At 41.7% G+C, this 19,725-nt stretch overlaps 1 protein-coding gene across 7 annotated transcripts in view; it reads left to right on the top strand.

Moving 5' to 3' along the window:
• LOC139754824 (synaptic vesicle 2-related protein) overlaps positions 1-10,968 on the top strand; it is a 133,733-nt gene extending 122,765 nt beyond the window's left edge. For all 7 annotated transcript variants that reach the window (XM_071672689.1, XM_071672688.1, XM_071672684.1 and 4 more), the window contains 2 exons: positions 9,577-9,661; positions 10,426-10,968. In XM_071672689.1, coding sequence (XP_071528790.1) covers positions 9,577-9,661; positions 10,426-10,632 — 292 coding nt within the window. In that variant the 3' untranslated portion in view covers positions 10,633-10,968. The remainder of the gene's footprint in view (positions 1-9,576; positions 9,662-10,425) is intronic.
• The last annotated feature ends 8,757 nt before the right edge of the window (positions 10,969-19,725 follow it).

The raw sequence follows: 19,725 nt of genomic DNA, 5'->3' as shown, positions 1-19,725 counted from the left end.
TCTCTATCAACTCTATCATATGCCTTCTCCAGATCCATAAATGCTACATACAAATCCATTTGCTTTTCTAAGTATTTCTCACATACATTCTTCAAAGCAAACACCTGATCCACACATCCTCTACCACTTCTGAAACCACACTGCTCTTCCCCAATCTGATGCTCTGTACATGCCTTCACCCTCTCAATCAATACCCTCCCATATAATTTACCAGGAATACTCAACAAACTTATACCTCTGTAATTTGAGCACTCACTCTTATCCCCTTTGCCTTTGTACAATGGCACTATGTTTTTATTCCTTTATTTATTAAAACCATGTAAATAACTTATCTAACTATAAAGAGAATTAATAGAGGGAGTAATGTTAGTGAAATAAAGGGATTATTTTTTATTATACTTGATCGCCATTGCCCACATCAGAGAGGTACTACCAGGAAAGAGACAAAGAATGGCCCATCCACTCTCACACACACACACATATATATATATTTATTTATTTATTTATTTATTATACTTAGTCACTGTCTCCCGCTTTAGCAAGGTAACACAAGGAAACAGATAAAAGAATGGCCCAACCCACCCACATACACGTGTATACATACACGCCCACAAACACGCATATGCATACCTATACACTTCCACGTATACATACATATACAAACACAGACATATACATATATATATGTGTACATATTCATACATGCTGCCTTCATCCATTCCCGGCGCCACCCCACCACACATGAAATGGCACTCCCTACCCCCGTGTGCGTAAGGTAGCGCTAGCAAAAGACAACAAAGGCCACTTTCGTTCATACTTAGTCTCTATCTGTCATGTGTAATACACCAAAACCACAGCTCCCTTTCTACATCTAGGCCCCACAAAACTTTCCATGGTTTACCTCAGACGCTTCACATGCCCTGGTTTAATACGTTGACAGCACGTCGACCCCGGTGTACCACATCGTTCCAATTCACTCTATTCCTCGCACACCTTTCACCCTCCTGTATGTTCAGGCCCCGATCGCTCAAAATCTTTTTCACTCCATCCTTGCACCTCCAATTAGGTCTCCCACTTCACCTCGTTCCTTCCACCTTTGATACATATATCCTCTTTGTCAATCTTTCCTCACTCATTCTCTCCATGTGACCAAACCATTTCAATACACCCTCTTCTGCTCTCTCAACCGCACTCTTTTTATTACCTCACATCTCTCTTATCCTTCCAGTACTTAATCAAACCACCTCACACCACATATTGTCCACAAATATTTCATTTCCAGCATATCCCACGCCTCACAGCCATACAACATTGTTGGAACCACTATTCCTTCAAACATACCCATTTTTGCTCTCCGAGATAATGTTCTCACCTTCCACACATTCTTCAACACTCCCAGAACCTTCACACCTTCCCCCACCCTGTGACTCACTTCCATGGTTCCATCCGCTGCCAAATCCACTCCCAGATACCTAAACCACTTCACTTCCTCCAGTTTTCTCCATTCAAACTTATCTCCCAATTAACTTGTTCCTCAACCGTATTGAACCTGATAACCTTGCTCTCATTCACATTTACTCTCAACTTTCTTCTTTCACACACTTTACCAAACTCAGTTAACAACTTCTCCAGTTTCTCACCCGAATCAGCCACCAGTGCTGTATCATCAGTGAACAACTGACTCACTCCCCAAGACCTCTCATCCACAAGACACTGCATACTTGCCCTTCTCTCCAAAACTATTGCATTCGCCTCCCTAACAAGCCCATCCATAAAAAATTAAACAACCATAGAGACATCATGCACCCCTGCTGCAAACTGACATTGACTGGATACCAATTACTTACCTCTCTTCCTATTCTTATACATGCCTTACATCCTTGGTAAAAACTTGTCTGCTTCTAGCAACTTATCTTCCACACCATATACTCTTAATACCATCCACAAAGCATCTCTATCAACTCTTATCATATGCCTTCTCCAGATCCATAAAAGCTACATACAAATCCGTCTGTTTTTCTAAGTATTTCTCACATATATTCTTTAAAGCAAACACCTAATTCACACATCCTCACCCACTTTTGAAACCACACTGCTCTTCCCCAATCTGATGCTCTGTACATGCCTTTACCCTCTCAATCAATACCCTCCCATATAATTTCCCAGGAATACTCAACAAACTTATACCTCTTTAATTTGAACACTCTCTTTTATCTCTTTTGCCTTTATACAATGGCACTATGCATGCATTCCACCAATCCTCAGGCACTTAACCATGAACCATACATACATTGAATATCCTTACCAACCAGTCAGCAACACAGTCACCACCTTTTTTCTATGAATTCCACTGCAATACCATCTGAACCCACTGCTTGCCAGCAAAGCTTTCACTCCCTCTTCTCTGTTTACTAAATCATTCTCCCTGACCCTTTCACTTCGCACACCACCTCGACCAAAACACCCTATATCTGTCACTTTATCATCAAACACATTCAACAAACCTTCAAAATACTCACTACATCTTCGTACATCACCACTACTTGTTATTTCCTCCCCATTAACCCCCTTCGCAAGTGTTCCCATATGTTCTCTTGTCTTAGGCACTTTATTTACCTCCTTCCAAAACACCTTTTTATTCTCCCTAAAATTTACTGTATATATCTATATATACATATATTTTTTTTTTTTCATACTATTCGCCATTTCCCGCCTCAGCGAGGTAGCGTTAAGAACAGAGGACTGGGCCTCTGAGGAAACATCCTCACCCGGCCCTCTTCTCTGTTCTTTCCTCTGGAAAAAAAAAAAAAAAAGAGGGGAAGATTTCCAGCCCCCTACTCCCTTCCCGTTTAGTCGCCTTCTATGACACGCAGGGAATACGTGGGAAGTATTCTTTCTTCCCTATCCCCAAGGATCTATATTATATAAATAGGGGATAGGGAAGAAAGAATGCTTCCCACGTATTCCCTGCGTGTTGTAGAAGGCGACTAAAAGGGGAGGGAGCAGGTGGCTGGAAACCCTCCCCTCTCTTTTTTTTTTTTTTTTAATTTTCCAAAAGAAGGAACAGAGAAGGGGGGCCAGGTGAGGATATTCCCTCAACGGCCCAGTCCTCTGTTCTTAACGCTACCTTGCTAATGCGGGAAATGGCGAATACTATGAAAGAAAATATATATATATATATATATATATATATATATATATATATATATATATATATATATATATATATATATATATATATTTTTTGCTTTGTTGCTGTCTCCCACGTTTGTGAGGTAGCGCAAGGAAACAGACGAAAGAAATGGCCCAACCCACCCCCATACACATGTATATCCATACGTCCACACATGCAAATATACATACCTACACAGCTTTCCATGGTTTACCCCAGACGCTTCACATGCCCTGATTCAATCCACTGACAGCACGTCAACCCCGGTATACCACATCGCTCCAATTCACTCTATTCCTTGCCCTCCTTTCACCCTCCTGCATGTTCAGGCCTCGATCACACAAAATCTTTATCACTCCATCTTTCCACCTCCAATTTGGTCTCCCACTTCTCCTCGTTCCCTCCACCTCCGACACATATATCCTCTTGGTCAATCTTTTCTCACTCATTCTCTCCATGTGCCCAAACCATTTCAAAACACCCTCTTCTGCTCTCTCAACCACACTCTTTTTATTTCCACACATCTCCCTTACCCTTACGTTACTTACTCGATCAAACCACCTCACACCACACATTGTCCTCAAACATCTCATTTCCAGCACATCCATCCTCCTGCGCTCAACTCTATCCATAGCCCATGCCTCGCAACCATACAACATTGTTGGAACCACTATTCCTTCAAACATACCCATTTTTGCTTTCCGAGATAATGTTCTCGATTCCACACATTCTTCAAGGGTCCCAGGATTTTCGCCCCCTCCCCCACCCTATGATCCACTTCCGCTTCCATGGTTCCATCCGCTGCCAGATCCACTCCCAGATATCTTAAACACTTTACTTCCTCCAGTTTTTCTCCATTCAAACTTACCTCCCAATTGACTTGACCCTCAACCCTACTGTACCTAATAACCTTGCTCTTATTCACATTTACTCTTAACTTTCTTCTTTCACACACTTTACCATACTCAGTCACCAGCTTCTGCAGTTTCTCACATGAATCAGCCACCAGCGCTGTATCATCAGCGAACAACAACTGACTCACTTCCCAAGCTCTCTCATCCCCAACAGACTTCATACTTGCCCCTCTTTCCAAAACTCTTGCATTCACCTCCCTAACAACTCCATCCATAGACAAATTAAACAACCATGGAAACATCACACACCCCTGCCGCAAACCTACATTCACTGAGAACCAATCACTTTCCTCTCTTCCTACACGTACACATGCCTTACATCCTCGATAAAAACTGTACCTAATAACCTTGCTCTTATTCACATTTACTCTTAACTTTCTTCTTTCACACACTTTACCAAACTCAGTCACCAGCTTCTGCAGTTTCTCACATGAATCAGCCACCAGCACTGTATCATCAGCGAACAACAACTGACTCACTTCCCAAGCTCTCTCATCCCCAACAGACTTCATACTTGCCCCTCTTTCCAAAACTCTTGCATTCACCTCCCTAACAACTCCATCCATAGACAAATTAAACAACCATGGAGACATCACACACCCCTGCCGCAAACCTACATTCACTGAGAACCAATCACTTTCCTCTCTTCCTACACGTACACATGCCTTACATCCTCGATAAAAACTTTTCACTGCTTCTAACAACTTGCCTCCCTCACCATATATTCTTAATACCTTCCACAGAGCATCTCTATCAACTCTATCTCATATATATATATATATATATATATATATATATATATATATATATATATATATATATATATATCGAGGATGTAAGGCATGTGTACGTGTAGGAAGAGAGGAAAGTGATTGGTTCTCAGTGAATGTAGGTTTGCGGCAGGGGCGTGTGATGTCTCCATGGTTGTTTAATTTGTTTATGGATGGGGTTGTTAGGTAGGTGAATGCAAGAGTTTTGGAAAGAGGGGCAAGTATGAAGTCTGTTGGGGATGAGAGAGCTTGGGAAGTGAGTCAGTTGTTGTTCGCTGATGATACAGCGCTGGTGGCTGATTCATGTAAGAAACTGCAGAAGCTGGTGACTGAGTTTGGTAAAGTGTGTGAAAGAATAAAGTTAAGAGTAAATGTGAATAAGAGCAAGGTAATTAGGTACAGTAGGGTTGAGGGTCAAGTCAATTGGGAGGTAAGTTTGAATGGAGAAAAACAGGAGGAAGTAAAGTGTTTTAGATATCTGGGAGTGGATCTGGCAGCGGATGGAACCATGGAAGCGGAAGTGAATCATAGGGTGGGGGAGGGGGCAAAAATTCTGGGAGCCTTGAAGAATGTGTGGAAGTCGAGAACATTATCTCGGAAAGCAAAAATGGGTATGTTTGAAGGAATAGTGGTTCCAACAATGTTGTATGGTTGCGAGGCGTGGACTATGGATAGAGTTGTGCGCAGGAGGATGGATGTGCTGGAAATGAGATGTTTGAGGACAATGTGTGGTGTGAGGTGGTTTGATCGAGTAAGTAATGTAAGGGTAAGAGAGATGTGTGGAAATAAAAAGAGCGTGGTTGAGAGAGCAGAAGAGGGTGTTTTGAAGTGGTTTGGTCACATGGAGAGAATGAGTGAGGAAAGATTGACCAAGAGGATATATGTGTCGGAGGTGGAGGGAACGAGGAGAAGTAGGAGACCAAATTGGAGGTGGAAAGATGGAGTGATAAAGATTTTGAGTGATCGGGGCCTGAACATGCAGGAGGGTGAAAGGCGTGCAAGGAATAGAGTGAATTGGAACGATGTGGTATACCGGGGTCGACATGCTGTCAATGGATTGAACCAGGGCATGTGAAGCGTCTGGGGTAAACCATGGAAAGTGTGTGGGGCCTGGATGTGGAAAGGGAGCTGTGGTTTCGGTGCATTATTACATGACAGCTAGAGACTGGGTGTGAACGAATGGGGCCTTTGGTGTCTTTCCTAGCGCTACCTCGCACACATGAGGGGGGAGGGGGTTGTTATTCCATGTGTGGCGAGGTGGCGATGGGAACAAATAAAGGCAGACAGTATGAATTATGTACATGTGTATATATGTATATGTCTGAGTGTGTATATATATGTGTACATTGAGATGTATAGGTATGTATATTGTGCGTGTGTGGACATGTATGTATATACATGTGTATGTGGGCGGGTTGGGCCATTCTTTCGTCTGTTTCCTTGCGCTACCTCGCTAACGCGGGAGACAGCGACAAAGCGAAAAAATAATAATAATAACATATATATATATATATATCCCTGAGGATAGGGGAGAAAGAATACTTCCCACGTATTCCCTGCGTGTCGTAGAAGGCGACTAAAAGGGGAGGGAGCAGGGGGCTGGAAATCCTCCCCTCTCGTTTTTTTTTTAATTTTCCAAAAGAAGAAACAGAGAAGAGGGCCAGGTGAGGATATTCCCTCAAAGGCCCAGTCCTCTGTTCTTAACGCTACCTCGCTAATGCGGGAAATGGCAAATAGTTTGAAAGAAAGAATATATATATATATATATATATATATATATATATATATATATATATATATATATATATATAGATATATATAGCACAAGGAAAACAGATGAAGAATGGCCCAACCACCCACATACACATATATATAAATAAATGCCCATACGCGCTTGCATACATAAGTATACATACATGTACATACACAAGCATATACATACATACACATATACATATTCATGCTTGCTGCCTTTTCATATGCCTAAACCATTTCAACACACCCTCTTTTGCTCTCTCAACCACACTTTATATTACCACACATCTCTCTGATTCTTTCATTACTTACTCGATCAAACCACCTCACACCACATATTGTCCTCAAACATCTCAATCCAACACATCCACCCTCTTCTGTCCAACCCTATCTGTAGCCCATGCCTCACAACCATATAACATTGTTGGAACCACTATTCCTTCAAACATACCCATTTTTCCTCTGGAATAAAATTCTCTCTTTCCACACATTCTTTATTGCTCCCAGAACCTTTGCCCCCCTCCTGCACCTTATGACTCACTTCCGCTTCCATGGTTCCATTCTCTGCCAAGTCCACTCCGAGATATCTAAAATGCTTCTTTTCCTCTAATTTTTCTCCATTCAAACTCACATCCCAACTAACTTGTCCCTCAATCCTGCTGACCCTAATAACCTTGCTCATATTCACATTTACTCTCAACTTTCTCCTTTCACACACTTTTCCAAACTCAGTCACCAACTTTTGATGTTTCTCACTCAAATCAGCTACCAGCACTGTATTACTGGCGAACAACAACTGACTCACTTCCCAAGTCCTCTCATCCCCATTAGACTGCATACTTGCCCCTCTCCCCATAACTCTTGCATTTACCTCCCTAACCACCCCATCCATAAACAAATTAAACAAACATAGGGACATCACACACCACTGCTGCAGACTGTCCTTCACTGGGAACTGATATCTCTCCTTTCTTCCTACTTGTACACGTCTTACATCCTTGGTAAAAACTTCTCTGCTTCTAGCCGCTTACCTCCCACACTATATGCTCTTAAGACCATCCACAAAGCATCTCTATCCACCCTGTCATATGGCATCTCCAGAGCCACAAAATGCCACATACCAATCCATCTGTTTTTATAAGTATTTCTCAAACACATTCTTCAAAGCAAACACCTGATCCACACATCCTCTACCACTTCTGAAACCACACTGCTCTTCTCCAATCTGATACTCTGTACATGCCTTCACCCTCTCAGTCAATACCCTCCCATATAATTTCCCAGAAATACTCTTTAGTTTGAACACTCAACAAACTTATGCCTCTGTAGTTTTAACACTCACCTTTATCCCCTTTGCTTTATATACATTCATTCCACCAATCCTCAGGCACTTCACCATGATCCATACATACACTGAATATCCATACCAACCATTCAACAACAGTCACCCCCTTTCTTAATTAATTCAACTACAATACCATCCAACCCTGCCGCCTTGCCAGATTTCATTTTCCGCAAGGCTTTCACCACCTCTCTTTTCGCCAAACCACTCTCCCTGACTGTCTCACTTCACACACCACCCCAACCAAAACACTGTACATCTGCCACTCTGTCATTAAACACATTCAACAAACCTACAAAATACTCACTCCATCTCCTCCTCACTTCATCATTACCTGTTATCACTTCCCCCCTTGCCCCCTTCATTGATGTTTCCATTTGTTCTCTTGTTTTATGCATGTTATTTATCTTCCAAAACATCTTTTTATTCTATCTAAAGTTTAATGATACTCTCTCACCCCCAACTCTCATTTGCCATCTTTTTCACCTCTTGCACCTTTCTCTCTCCTGCCACTTTCTTTTATGTTTCTCCCAGTCATTTGCTTCACTTTCCTGCAAGTATCATCCAAATGCCTCTCTTTTCTCATTCACTAACAACCTTACTTCTTCATCCCACCACTCTAACCTTTCTAATCTGCCCACCTTATGCCACATGCATCTTTGCACAAGCCCTCACTGCTTCCCTAAATACATCCTGTTCCTCACCCACACCCCTCTCTTCATTTGCTCTCACCTTTTACCATTTTACACTCAATCTCTGCTGGTACTTCTTCACACGTTTCCTTTCCAAGCTCACGTACTCTCACCACTCTCTTCTCCCATACATTCTCTCTTCTTTTTTGAAAACCTCCACAATATACATGCATACATATAGGTGATACCAGACTTCACCTGCTCAAGGCTACATCACAAGTGAAAAGTTGCCTTTGGTGAGGCTTTTTCAACGGGAGTAGTCTTGTCAGAAAACTTCTTCTCCGAAGGAGACTACATTTATCAACGGATGGAAATTTTGCAGCCTTAGGCTGTTGGTGCTCTTAGATAGAGGTGTTGGGAAAGACTAGGACTGTTTCGTAGAAATTAAGGTGCTCAGAGCCATATTGATAAATAATCTTAAAGCATGTTTGTGGTAATTTTTTGTTGTAGTTAAGTTTTTCTCAGCCTTCCACCCCCATGCTGTTATCTTTTCTTTGTTCATGGGACAGTACGAGTCTTTAAAGAATGAAAAACTTTTACTCTAGGGCAGCGTCCTAATAGCAAATTTTTAAGTTTTCATTTCCTACCCAATCTTTTCATAAACACATCTCCCTTATTTGATGTTAGTTACCGTCACTGTGATATTCCGTTTCTAAGGGATTATGAGATAGCCTGATGCCACCTGACAGCCAGAAGGATGATGATATTATTGCCAGGTGGAGAATACTGATTGAAGAGGAATGTAACTAGAGTGAGCTTGAGGCACCACTGCTGGTTGGTGAAGGTTGAGAGGCATTAATCTCACAAGAAGGAAGGGGCTTAGACATTTCTAATCCCTAGAGATCATGGATTTTTTCTCAATTTGCAGCAAACCATCGTGTAGAAAACAGTTTTTCACATTTCAGAACTTGCTTTTCTTTTCTATCCACAGCCGCACATGGCTCACATTCATATTGTTTGTGGCACGTGGCATCATTTCAGGGGTGTTCCAGGCTGCTTATGTCTACACACCAGAGGTTAGTACCATATATAATAGTGTGTTATTTCTTCTTACAGTTATGGATGCATATGTAATCACAACATTGCACATGTAGGTACAGGTTGTGTAGAATCCATAATGAGGGGATTAGTACATGAGGACCATTGGTAAGGAGTGGAGGAGTTTGATGAAAGATGTCAAAAAGCTGAGTAATATATTAGTTTACCATGGAAAAGATGCAGGTGGCACAGCAGCCAGCCAAAAGATGAAAGGTATAAGAGAGCATGAAATAAGTATAACAGGTCATGTTAGGAGCCATAATAGGAACCAAGAGCACTTGGTGGGCATTTGAAGTATTGCTTCACCCTTCAAACATAGCATATCCACAAGGATCCCTCTCCCTTATCATCAACAATGAAACACATGAGGCTGGCTGATGCCCATGTACAGAGCCTTACAGCAACTTAGCTAGGTCAGAGAAATCATGGTGCAGTAAGACAGTGTCACATGACAGCCACTGTCATCATTCACTTACTCGTTTTGGTGGTGTAAACCTGCTGACTTTAGCTTGACATCTGTTAGTGGTGTTTTCACCTTTGCATGTGGTCCTCAATGATGTTAGATTAGTACCTTTTTCTTTTGTTCATGTTCCATTGATATGAATCATAAGAATTTTGTAAAGCTATGGCTAATGAAGATTTTCATGGAATTCGACATCCCAATATTCCAGGAGAAAGATCCTTTCTTACATGAAAGTATTTGATCACCATTGTTGTAAATTTTATTTTCAATATTTTTTAGGTGTATCCAACATCACTTCGAGCAGTTGGTGTGGGGACGTGCTCTGGCATGGCTCGCTTTGGTGCTATGCTGACTCCTATTGTTGCACAGGTTCTGACACGCACTTCCGTACACCTTGCAACAGCCACCTATGGCATTGTGGCTATTCTTGCTATTGCTGCATCTCTTATGCTTCCTATTGAGACACGTGGCAGAGCAATGTCATAGCTGTGATATTTCACAGAAAATTTTTTAATATTTATGGAACCTTTTACCTGTTACATTACTGTATATCCTAAATTTATGTGATCTTACTGCAGAAAACTAATTTTGAGTATATTTATGTTGAATGTTTGTCTTTGTAGAAATGTGTAAGTACAGTATTTCTGTTGAAATTGGCAAGATGCCCCATCAGAATGTATAGTTTGCATCATTTGGAAATTTTTATGGAAGCATTTTCGTTTGTAGTATCATTCCAATCAGTTTGTGCCTCAGTTATTGATATATAAAGGAAAATATTTCTATGTACAAATATTTTTAATACAAATAAAATTTTTCAAAGGCCCTATATTATGAGTGTATCATAAACTTAGTAACTCTAACTCAAACTCCAGTACCATGAGAAATATCATTGAATCTGTTATTAAATACACAAAGAATTATAACCTTAATATTAGTGAAGGTCTATACAAATTGGATAGCTTTATTGTTGATAAAATTTGCAAACAATTCCCCTTCTTGTCCACATAAGTTTATGATATGCTTGTTGTCTGTCTTGGACATTCACCTATTTACCAAATGGCGTCCTAGCTACGTCTCTTTGTTGTATATCAACTGACATATTTCTTTCATGTATTTCCCTGATGTGATTATTACACAAAAGTGCACTTGGGATCTTATCATGTTTCACTTTCTCGTGGACTCACAGAAATATACTTGATCACACGCAACATTGTGATTCTTTTCAATATATATATATATATTTTTTTTTTCATACTATTCGCTATTTCCCGCGATAGCGAGGTAGCGTTAAGAACAGAGGACTGGGCCTTTGAGGGAATAGCCTCACCTGGCCCTCTTCTCTGTTCCCTCTTTTGGAAAATTAAAATAAAAAAACGAGAGGGGAGGATTTCCAGCCCCCCGCTCCCTTCCCTTTTAGTCGCCTTCTACGACACACAGGGAATACGTGGGAAGTATTCTTTCTCCCCTATCCCCTATCATATATATATATATATATATATATATTCTTTCTTTCAAACTGTTCACCATTTCCCGCATTAGCGAGGTAGCGTTAAGAACAGAGGACTGGGCCTTTGAGGGAATACCCTCACCTGGCCCAATTCTCTGTTCCTTCTTTTGGAAAAAAAAAAAAAAACCCGAGAGGGGAGGATTTCCAGCCCCCCGCTCCCTCCCCTTTTAGTCGCCTTCTACGACACGCAGGGAATACGTGGGAAGCATTCTTAATCCCCTATCCCCAGGGATAATATATATATATATATATATATATATATATATATATATTTTTTTTTTTTTTTTCTATACTTTGTCGCTGTCTCCCGCGTTTGCGAGGTAGCGCAAGGAAACAGACGAAAGAAATGGCCCAACCCCCCCCCCATACCCATGTACATACACACGTCCACACACGCAAATATACATACCTACACAGCTTTCCATGGTTTACCCCAGACGCTTCACATGCCTTGATTCAATCCACTGACAGCACGTCAACCCCTGTATACCACATCGCTCCAATTCACTCTATTCCTTGCCCTCCTTTCACCCTCCTGCATGTTCAGGCCCCGATCATACAAAATCTTTTTCACTCCATCTTTCCACCTCCAATTTGGTCTCCCACTTCTCCTCGTTCCCTCCACCTCCAACACATATATCCTCTTGGTCAATCTTTCCTCACTCATTCTCTCCATGTGCCCAAACCATTTCAAAACACCCTCTTCTGCTCTCTCAACCATGCTCTTTTTATTTCCACACATCTCTCTTACCCTTACGTTACTTACTCGATCAAACCACCTCATACCACACATTGTCCTTAAAATCTCATTTCCAGCACATCCATCCTCCTGCGCACAACTCTATCCATAGCCCACGCCTCGCAACCATACAACATTGTTGGAACCACTATCCCTTCAAACATACCCATTTTTGCTTTCCGAGATAATGTTCTCGACTTCCACACATTCTTCAAGGCTCCCAGGATTTTCGCCCCCTTCCCCACCCTATGATCCACTTCCGCTTCCATGGTTCCATCCACTGCCAGATCCACTCCCAGATATCTAAAACACTTTACTTTCTCCAGTTTTTCTCCATTCAAACTTACCTCCCAATTGACTTGACCCTCAACCCTACTGTACCTAATTACCTTGCTCTTATTCACATTTACTCTTAAGTTTCTTCTTTCACACACTTTACCAAACTCAGTCACCAGCTTCTGCAGTTTCTCACATGAATCAGCCACCAGCACTGTATCATCAGCGAACAACAACTGACTCACTTCCCAAGCTCTCTCATCCCTAACAGACTTCATACTTGCCCCTCTTTCCAAAACTCTTGCATTCACCTCCCTAACAACCCCATCCATAAACAAATTAAACAACCATGGAGACATCACACGCCCCTGCCACAAACCTACATTCACTGAGAACCAATCACTTTCCTCTCTTCCTACATGTACACATGCCTTACATCCTCGATAAAAACTTTTCACTGCTTCTAACAACTTGCCTCCCACACCATATATTCTTAATACCTTCCACAGAGCATCTCTATCAATTCTATCATATGCCTTCTCCAGATCCATAAATGCTACATACAAATCCATTTGCTTTTCTAAGTATTGCTCACATACATTCTTCAAAGCAAACACCTGATCCACACATCCTCTACCACTTCTGAAACCACTCTGCTCTTCCCCAATCTGATGCTCTGCACATGCCTTCGCCCTCTCAATCAATACCCTCCCATATAATTTCCCAGGAATACTCAACAAACTTATACCTCTGTAATTTGAGCACTCACTCTTATCCCCTTTGCCTTTGTACAATGGCACTATGCACGCATTCCGCCAATCCTCAGGCACCTCACCATGAGTCATACATACATTAAATAACCTTACCAACCACTCAATAATACAGTCACCCCCGTTTTTAATAAATTCCACTGCAATACCATCCAAACCTGCTGCCTTGCCGGCTTTCATCTTCCGCAAAGCTTTTACTACCTCTTCTCTGTTTATCAAATCATTTTCCCTAACCCTCTCACTTTGCACACCACCTCGACCAAAACACCCTATATCTGCCACTCTATCATCAAACACATTCAACAAACCTTCAAAATACTCACTCCATCTCCTTCTCACATCACCACTACTTGTTATCACCTCCCCATGTGCGCCCTTCACTGAAGTTCCCATTTGCTCCCTTGTCTTACGCACTTTATTTACCTCCTTCAAGAACATATATATATATATATATATATATATATATATATATATATATATATATATATATATATATATATATATACTTAGAAAAGCAAATGGATTTGTATGTAGCATTTATGGGTCTGGAGAAGGCATATGATAGAGTTGATAGAGATGCTAGGGAGGTGAATGCAAGAGTTTTGGAAAGAGGGGCAAGTATGAAGTCTGTTCTGGATGAGAGAGCTTGGGAAGTGAGTCAGCTGTTGTTCGCTGATGATACAGCGCTGGTGGCTGATTCATGTGAGAAACTGCAGAAGCTGGTGACTGAGTTTGGTAAAGTGTGTGAAAGAAGAAAGTTAAGAGTAAATGTGAATAAGAGCAAGGTTATTAGGTATAGTAGGGTTTAGGGTCAAGTCAATTGGGAGGTAAGTTTGAATAGAGAAAAACTGCAGGAAGTAAAGTGTTTTAGATATCTGGGAGTGGATCTGGCAGCGGATGGAACCATGGAAGCGGAAGTGGATCATAGGGTGGGGGAGGGGGCGAAAATCCTGGGAGCCTTGAAGAATGTGTGGAAGTTGAGAACATTATCTCAGAAAGCAAAAATGGGTATGTTTGAAGGAATAGTGGTTCCAACAATGTTGTATGGTTGCGAAGCGTGGGCTATGGATAGAGTTGTGCGCAGGAGGGTGGATGTGCTGGAAATGAGATGTTTGAGGACAATGTGTGGTGTGAGGTGGTTTGATCGAGTAAGTAACGTAAGGGTAAGAGAGATGTGTGGAAATAAAAAGAGTGTGGTTGAGAGAGCAGAAGAGGGTGTTTTGAAATGGTTTGGGCACATGGAGAGAATGAGTGAGGAAAGATTGACCAAGAGGATATATGTGTTGGAGGTGGAGGGAACGAGGAGAAGTGGGAGACCAAATTGGAGGTGGAAAGATGGAGTGAAAAAGATTTTGTGTGATCGGGGCCTGAACATGCAGGAGGGTGAAAGGAGGGCTAGGAAGAGAGTGAATTGGATCGATGTGGTATACCGGGGTTGATGTGCTGTCAGTGGATTGAATCAGGGCATGTGAAGCGTCTGGGGTAAACCATGGAAAGCTGTTTAGTTATGTATATTTGCGTGTGTGGACGTGTATGTATATACATGTGTATGGGGGTGGGTTGGGCCATTTCTTTCGTCTGTTTCCTTGCGCTGCCTTGCAAACGTGGGAGACAGCGACAAATCAAAAAAAAAAAATATCCCTGGGGATAGGGGAGAAAGAATACTTCCCACATATTCCCTGCATGTCGTAGAAGACGACTAAAAGGGGAGGGAGCGGGGGGCTGGAAATCCTCCCCTCGTTTTTTTTTAATTTTCCAAAAGAAGGAACAGAGAAGGGGGCCAGGTGAAGATATTCCCTCAGAGGCCCAGTCCTCTGTTCTTAATGCTACCTTGCTAACGCGGGAAATGGTGAACAGTTTGAAAGAAAAAAGATATATATATATATATATATATATATATATATATATATATAATCCCTGGGGATAGGGGAGAAAGAATACTTTCCACGTGTTCCCTGCGTGTTGTAGAAGGCGACTAAAAGGGGAGGGAGCGGGGGGCTGGAAATCTCTCATCATTTTTTTTTTAATTTTCTAAAAGAAGGAACAGAGAAGGGGGCCAGGTGAGGATACTCCCTCAAAGGCCTAGTTCTCTGTTCTTAACGCTACCTCGCTAACGCGGGAAATGGCGAATAGTTTGAAAGAAAAATATATATATATATATATATATATATATATATATATATATATATATATATATATATATATATATATATATATGGTTGTTTAATTTGTTTATGGATGGGGTTGTTAGGGAGGTAAATGCAAGAGTTTTGGAAAGAGGGGCAAGTATGAAGTCTGTTGGGGATGAGAGAGCTTGGGAAGTGAGTCAGTTGTTGTTCGCTGATGATACAGCGCTGGTGGCTGATTCATGTGAGAAACTGCAGAAGCTGGTGACTGAGTTTGGTAAAGTGTGTGGAAGAAGAAAGTTAAGAGTAAATGTGAATAAGAGCAAGGTTATTAGGTACAGTAGGGTTGAGGGTCAAGTCAATTGGGAGGTGAGTTTGAATGGAGAAAAACTGGAGGAAGTGAAGTGTTTTAGATATCTGGGAGTGGATCTGGCAGCGGATGGAACCATGGAAGCGGAAGTGGATCATAGGGTGGGGGAGGGGGCGAAAATTCTGGGTGAAGAATGTGTGGAAGTCGAGAGCATTATCTCGGAAAGCAAAAATGGGTATGTTTGAAGGAATAGTGGTTCCAACAATGTTGTATGGTTGCGAGGCGTGGGCTATGGATAGAGATGTGCGCAGGAGGATGGATGTGCTGGAAATGAGATGTTTGAGGACAATGTGTGGTGTGAGGTGGTTTGATCGAGTGAGTAACGTAAGGGTAAGAGAGATGTGTGGAAATAAAAAGAGCGTGGTTGAGAGAGCAGAAGAGGGTGTTTTGAAATGGTTTGGGCACATGGAGAGAATGAGTGAGGAAAGATTGACCAAGAGGATATATGTGTCGGAGGTGGAGGGAACGAGGAGAAGAGGGAGACCAAATTGGAGGTGGAAAGATGGAGTGAAAAAGATTTTGTGTGATCGGGGCCTGAACATGCAGGAGGGTGAAAGGAGGGCAAGGAATAGAGTGAATTGGAGCGATGTGCTATACCGGGGTTGACGTGCTGTCAGTGGATTGAATCAAGGCATGTGAAGCGTCTGGGGTAAACCATGGAAAGCTGTGTAGGTATGTATATTTGCGTGTGTGGACGTATGTATATAGATGTGTATGGGGGGGGGTTGGGCCATTTCTTTCGTCTGTTTCCTTGCACTACCTCGCAAACGCGGGAGACAGCGACAAAGTATAAAAAAAAAAATATATATATATATATATATATATATATATATATATATATATATATATATATATATATATTTTTTTTTTTTTTTCTTTTTTTTTTTTTTTTCCAAAAGAAGGAACAGAGAATTGGGCCAGGTGAGGGTATTCCCTCTAAGGCCCAGTCCTCTGTTCTTAACGCTACCTCGCTAATGCGGGAAATGGCGAATAGTTTGAAAGAAAGAAAAGATATATATATATATATATATATATATATATATATATATATATATATATATATATATATATATATATATATATATTATCCCTGGGGATTGGGGAGAAAGAATACTTTCCACGTATTCCCTGCGTGTCGTAGAAGGCGACCAAAAGGGGAGGGAGCGGGGGGCTGGAAATCCTCCCCTCTAATTTTTTTTTAATTTTCCAAAAGAAGGAACAAACGGGGCCAGGTGAGGATATTCCCTGAAAGGCCCAGTCCTCTGTTCTTAACGCTACCGCGCTATCACAGGAAATGGCGAATAGTATGAAAAAAAAATATATATATATATATATATCTTTCTTTCTTTTAAACTATTCGCCATTTCCCGCGTTAGCGAGGTAGCGTTAAGAACAGAGGACTGGGCCTTTGTGGGATATCTTCACCTGGCCCCCTCTGTTCCTCCTTTTGGAAAATTAAAAAAAAAAAAAACGAGAGGAGAGGATTTCCAGCCCCGCTCCCTCCCCTTTTAGTCGCCTTCTACGACACGCAGGGAATACGTGGGAAGTATTCTTAATCCCCTATCCCTAGGGATATATATATATATATATATATATATATATATATATATATATATATATATATCTTTTTTTTTTTTCTTTTTTTTGCTTTGTCGCTGTCTCCCGCATTTGCGAGGTAGCGCAAGGAAACAGACGAAAGAAATGGCCCAACCCACCTCCATACACATGCCTTGATTCAATCCACTGACAGCACGTCAACCCCGGTATACCACATCGCTGCAATTCACTCTATTCTTTGCCCTCCTTTCACCCTCCTGCATGTTCAGGCCCCGATCACACAAAATCTTTTTCACTCCATCTTTCCACCTCCAATTTGGTCTCCCTCTTCTCCTCGTTCCCTCCACCTCCTACACATATATCCTCTTGGTCAATCTTTCCTCACTCATTCTCTCCATGTGACCAAACCATTTCAAAACACCCTCTTCTGCTCTCTCAACCACGCTCTTTTTATTTCCACACATCTCTCTTACCCTTACGTTACTTACTCAATCAAACCACCTCACACCACACATTGTCCTCAGACATCTCATTTCCAGCACATCCATCCTCCTGCGCACAACTCTATCCATAGTCCACGCCTCGCAACCATACAACATTGTTGGAACCACTATTCCTTCAAACATACCCATTTTTGCTTTCCGAGATAATGTTCTCGACTTCCACACATTCTTCAAGGCTCCCAGAATTTTCGCCCCCTCCCCCACCCTATGATCCACTTCCGCTTCCATGGTTCCATCCCCTGCCAGATCCACTCCCAGATATCTAAAAGACTTCACTTCCTCCAGTTTTTCTCCATTCAAACTCACCTCCCAATTGAATTGACCCCCAACCCTACTGTACCTAATAACCTTGCTCTTATTCACATTTACTCTTAACTTTCTTCTTTCACACACTTTACCAAACTCAGTCACCAGCTTCTGCAGTTTCTCACATGAATCAGCCACCAGCGCTGTATCATCAGTGAACAACAACTGACTCACTTCCCAAGCTCTCTCATCCCCAACAGACTACATACTTGCCCCTCTTTCCAAAACTCTTGCATTCACCTTCCTAACAACCCCATCCATAAACAAGTTAAACAACCATGGAGACATCACACACCCCTGCCGCAAACCTACATTCACTGAGAACCAATCACTTTCCTCTCTTCCTACACGTACACATGCCTTACATCCTCGATAAAAACTTTTCACTGCTTCTAACAACTTGCCTCCCACACCATATATTCTTAATACCTTCCACAGAGCATCTCTATCAACTCTATCATATGCCTTCTCCAGATCCATAAACGCTACATACAAATCCATTTGCTTTTCTAAGTATTTCTCACATACATTCTTCAAAGCAAACACCTGATCCACACATCCTCTACCACTTCTGAAACCACACTGCTCTTCCCCAATCTGATGCTCTGTACATGCCTTCACCCTCTCAATCAATACCCTCCCATATAATTTGCCAGGAATACTCAACAAACTTATACCTCTGTAATTTGAGCACTCACTCTTATCCCCTTTGCCTTTGTACAATGGCACTATGCACGCATTCCGCCAATCCTCAGGCACCTCACCATGAGTCATACATACATTAAATAACCTTACCAACCAGTCAACAATACAGTCACCCCCTTTTTTAATAAATTCCACTGCAATACCATCCAAACCTGCTGCCTTGCCGGCTTTCATCTTCCAAAAAGCTTTTACTACCTCTTCTCTGTTTACCAACTCATTTTCCCTAACCCTCGCACTTTGCACACCACCTCGACCAAAACACCCTATATCTGCCACTCTGTCATCAAACACATTCAACAAACCTTCAAAATACTCACTCCATCTCCTTCTCACATCACCACTACTTGTTATCACCTCCCCATTTGCGCCCTTCACTGAAGTTCCCATTTGCTCCCTTGTCTTACGCACCCTATTTACCTCCTTCCAGAACATCTTTTTATTCTCCCTAAAATTTAATGATACTCTCTCACCCCAACTCTCATTTGCCCTTTTTTTCACCTCTTGCACCTTTCTCTTGACCTCCTGAAACTGAAAGTTGATGGAGAGAGATGGGTGATTATTGGTGCATATGCACCTGGGCATGAGAAGAAAGATCATGAGAGGCAAGTGTTTTGGGAGCAGCTGAATAAGTGTGTTAGTGGTTTTGATGCACGAGACCGGGTTATAGTGTTGGGTGATTTGAATGCAAAGGTGAGTAATGTGGCAGTTGAGGGAATAACT

Source organism: Panulirus ornatus, chromosome 17 (assembly GCF_036320965.1).
Source record: "Panulirus ornatus isolate Po-2019 chromosome 17, ASM3632096v1, whole genome shotgun sequence".
In the NCBI taxonomy this organism is placed as follows: domain Eukaryota; kingdom Metazoa; phylum Arthropoda; class Malacostraca; order Decapoda; family Palinuridae; genus Panulirus; species Panulirus ornatus.
The sequence above is the reverse complement of the archived record's forward strand: the minus strand, read 5'-3'. Positions and strand labels throughout refer to the sequence as shown.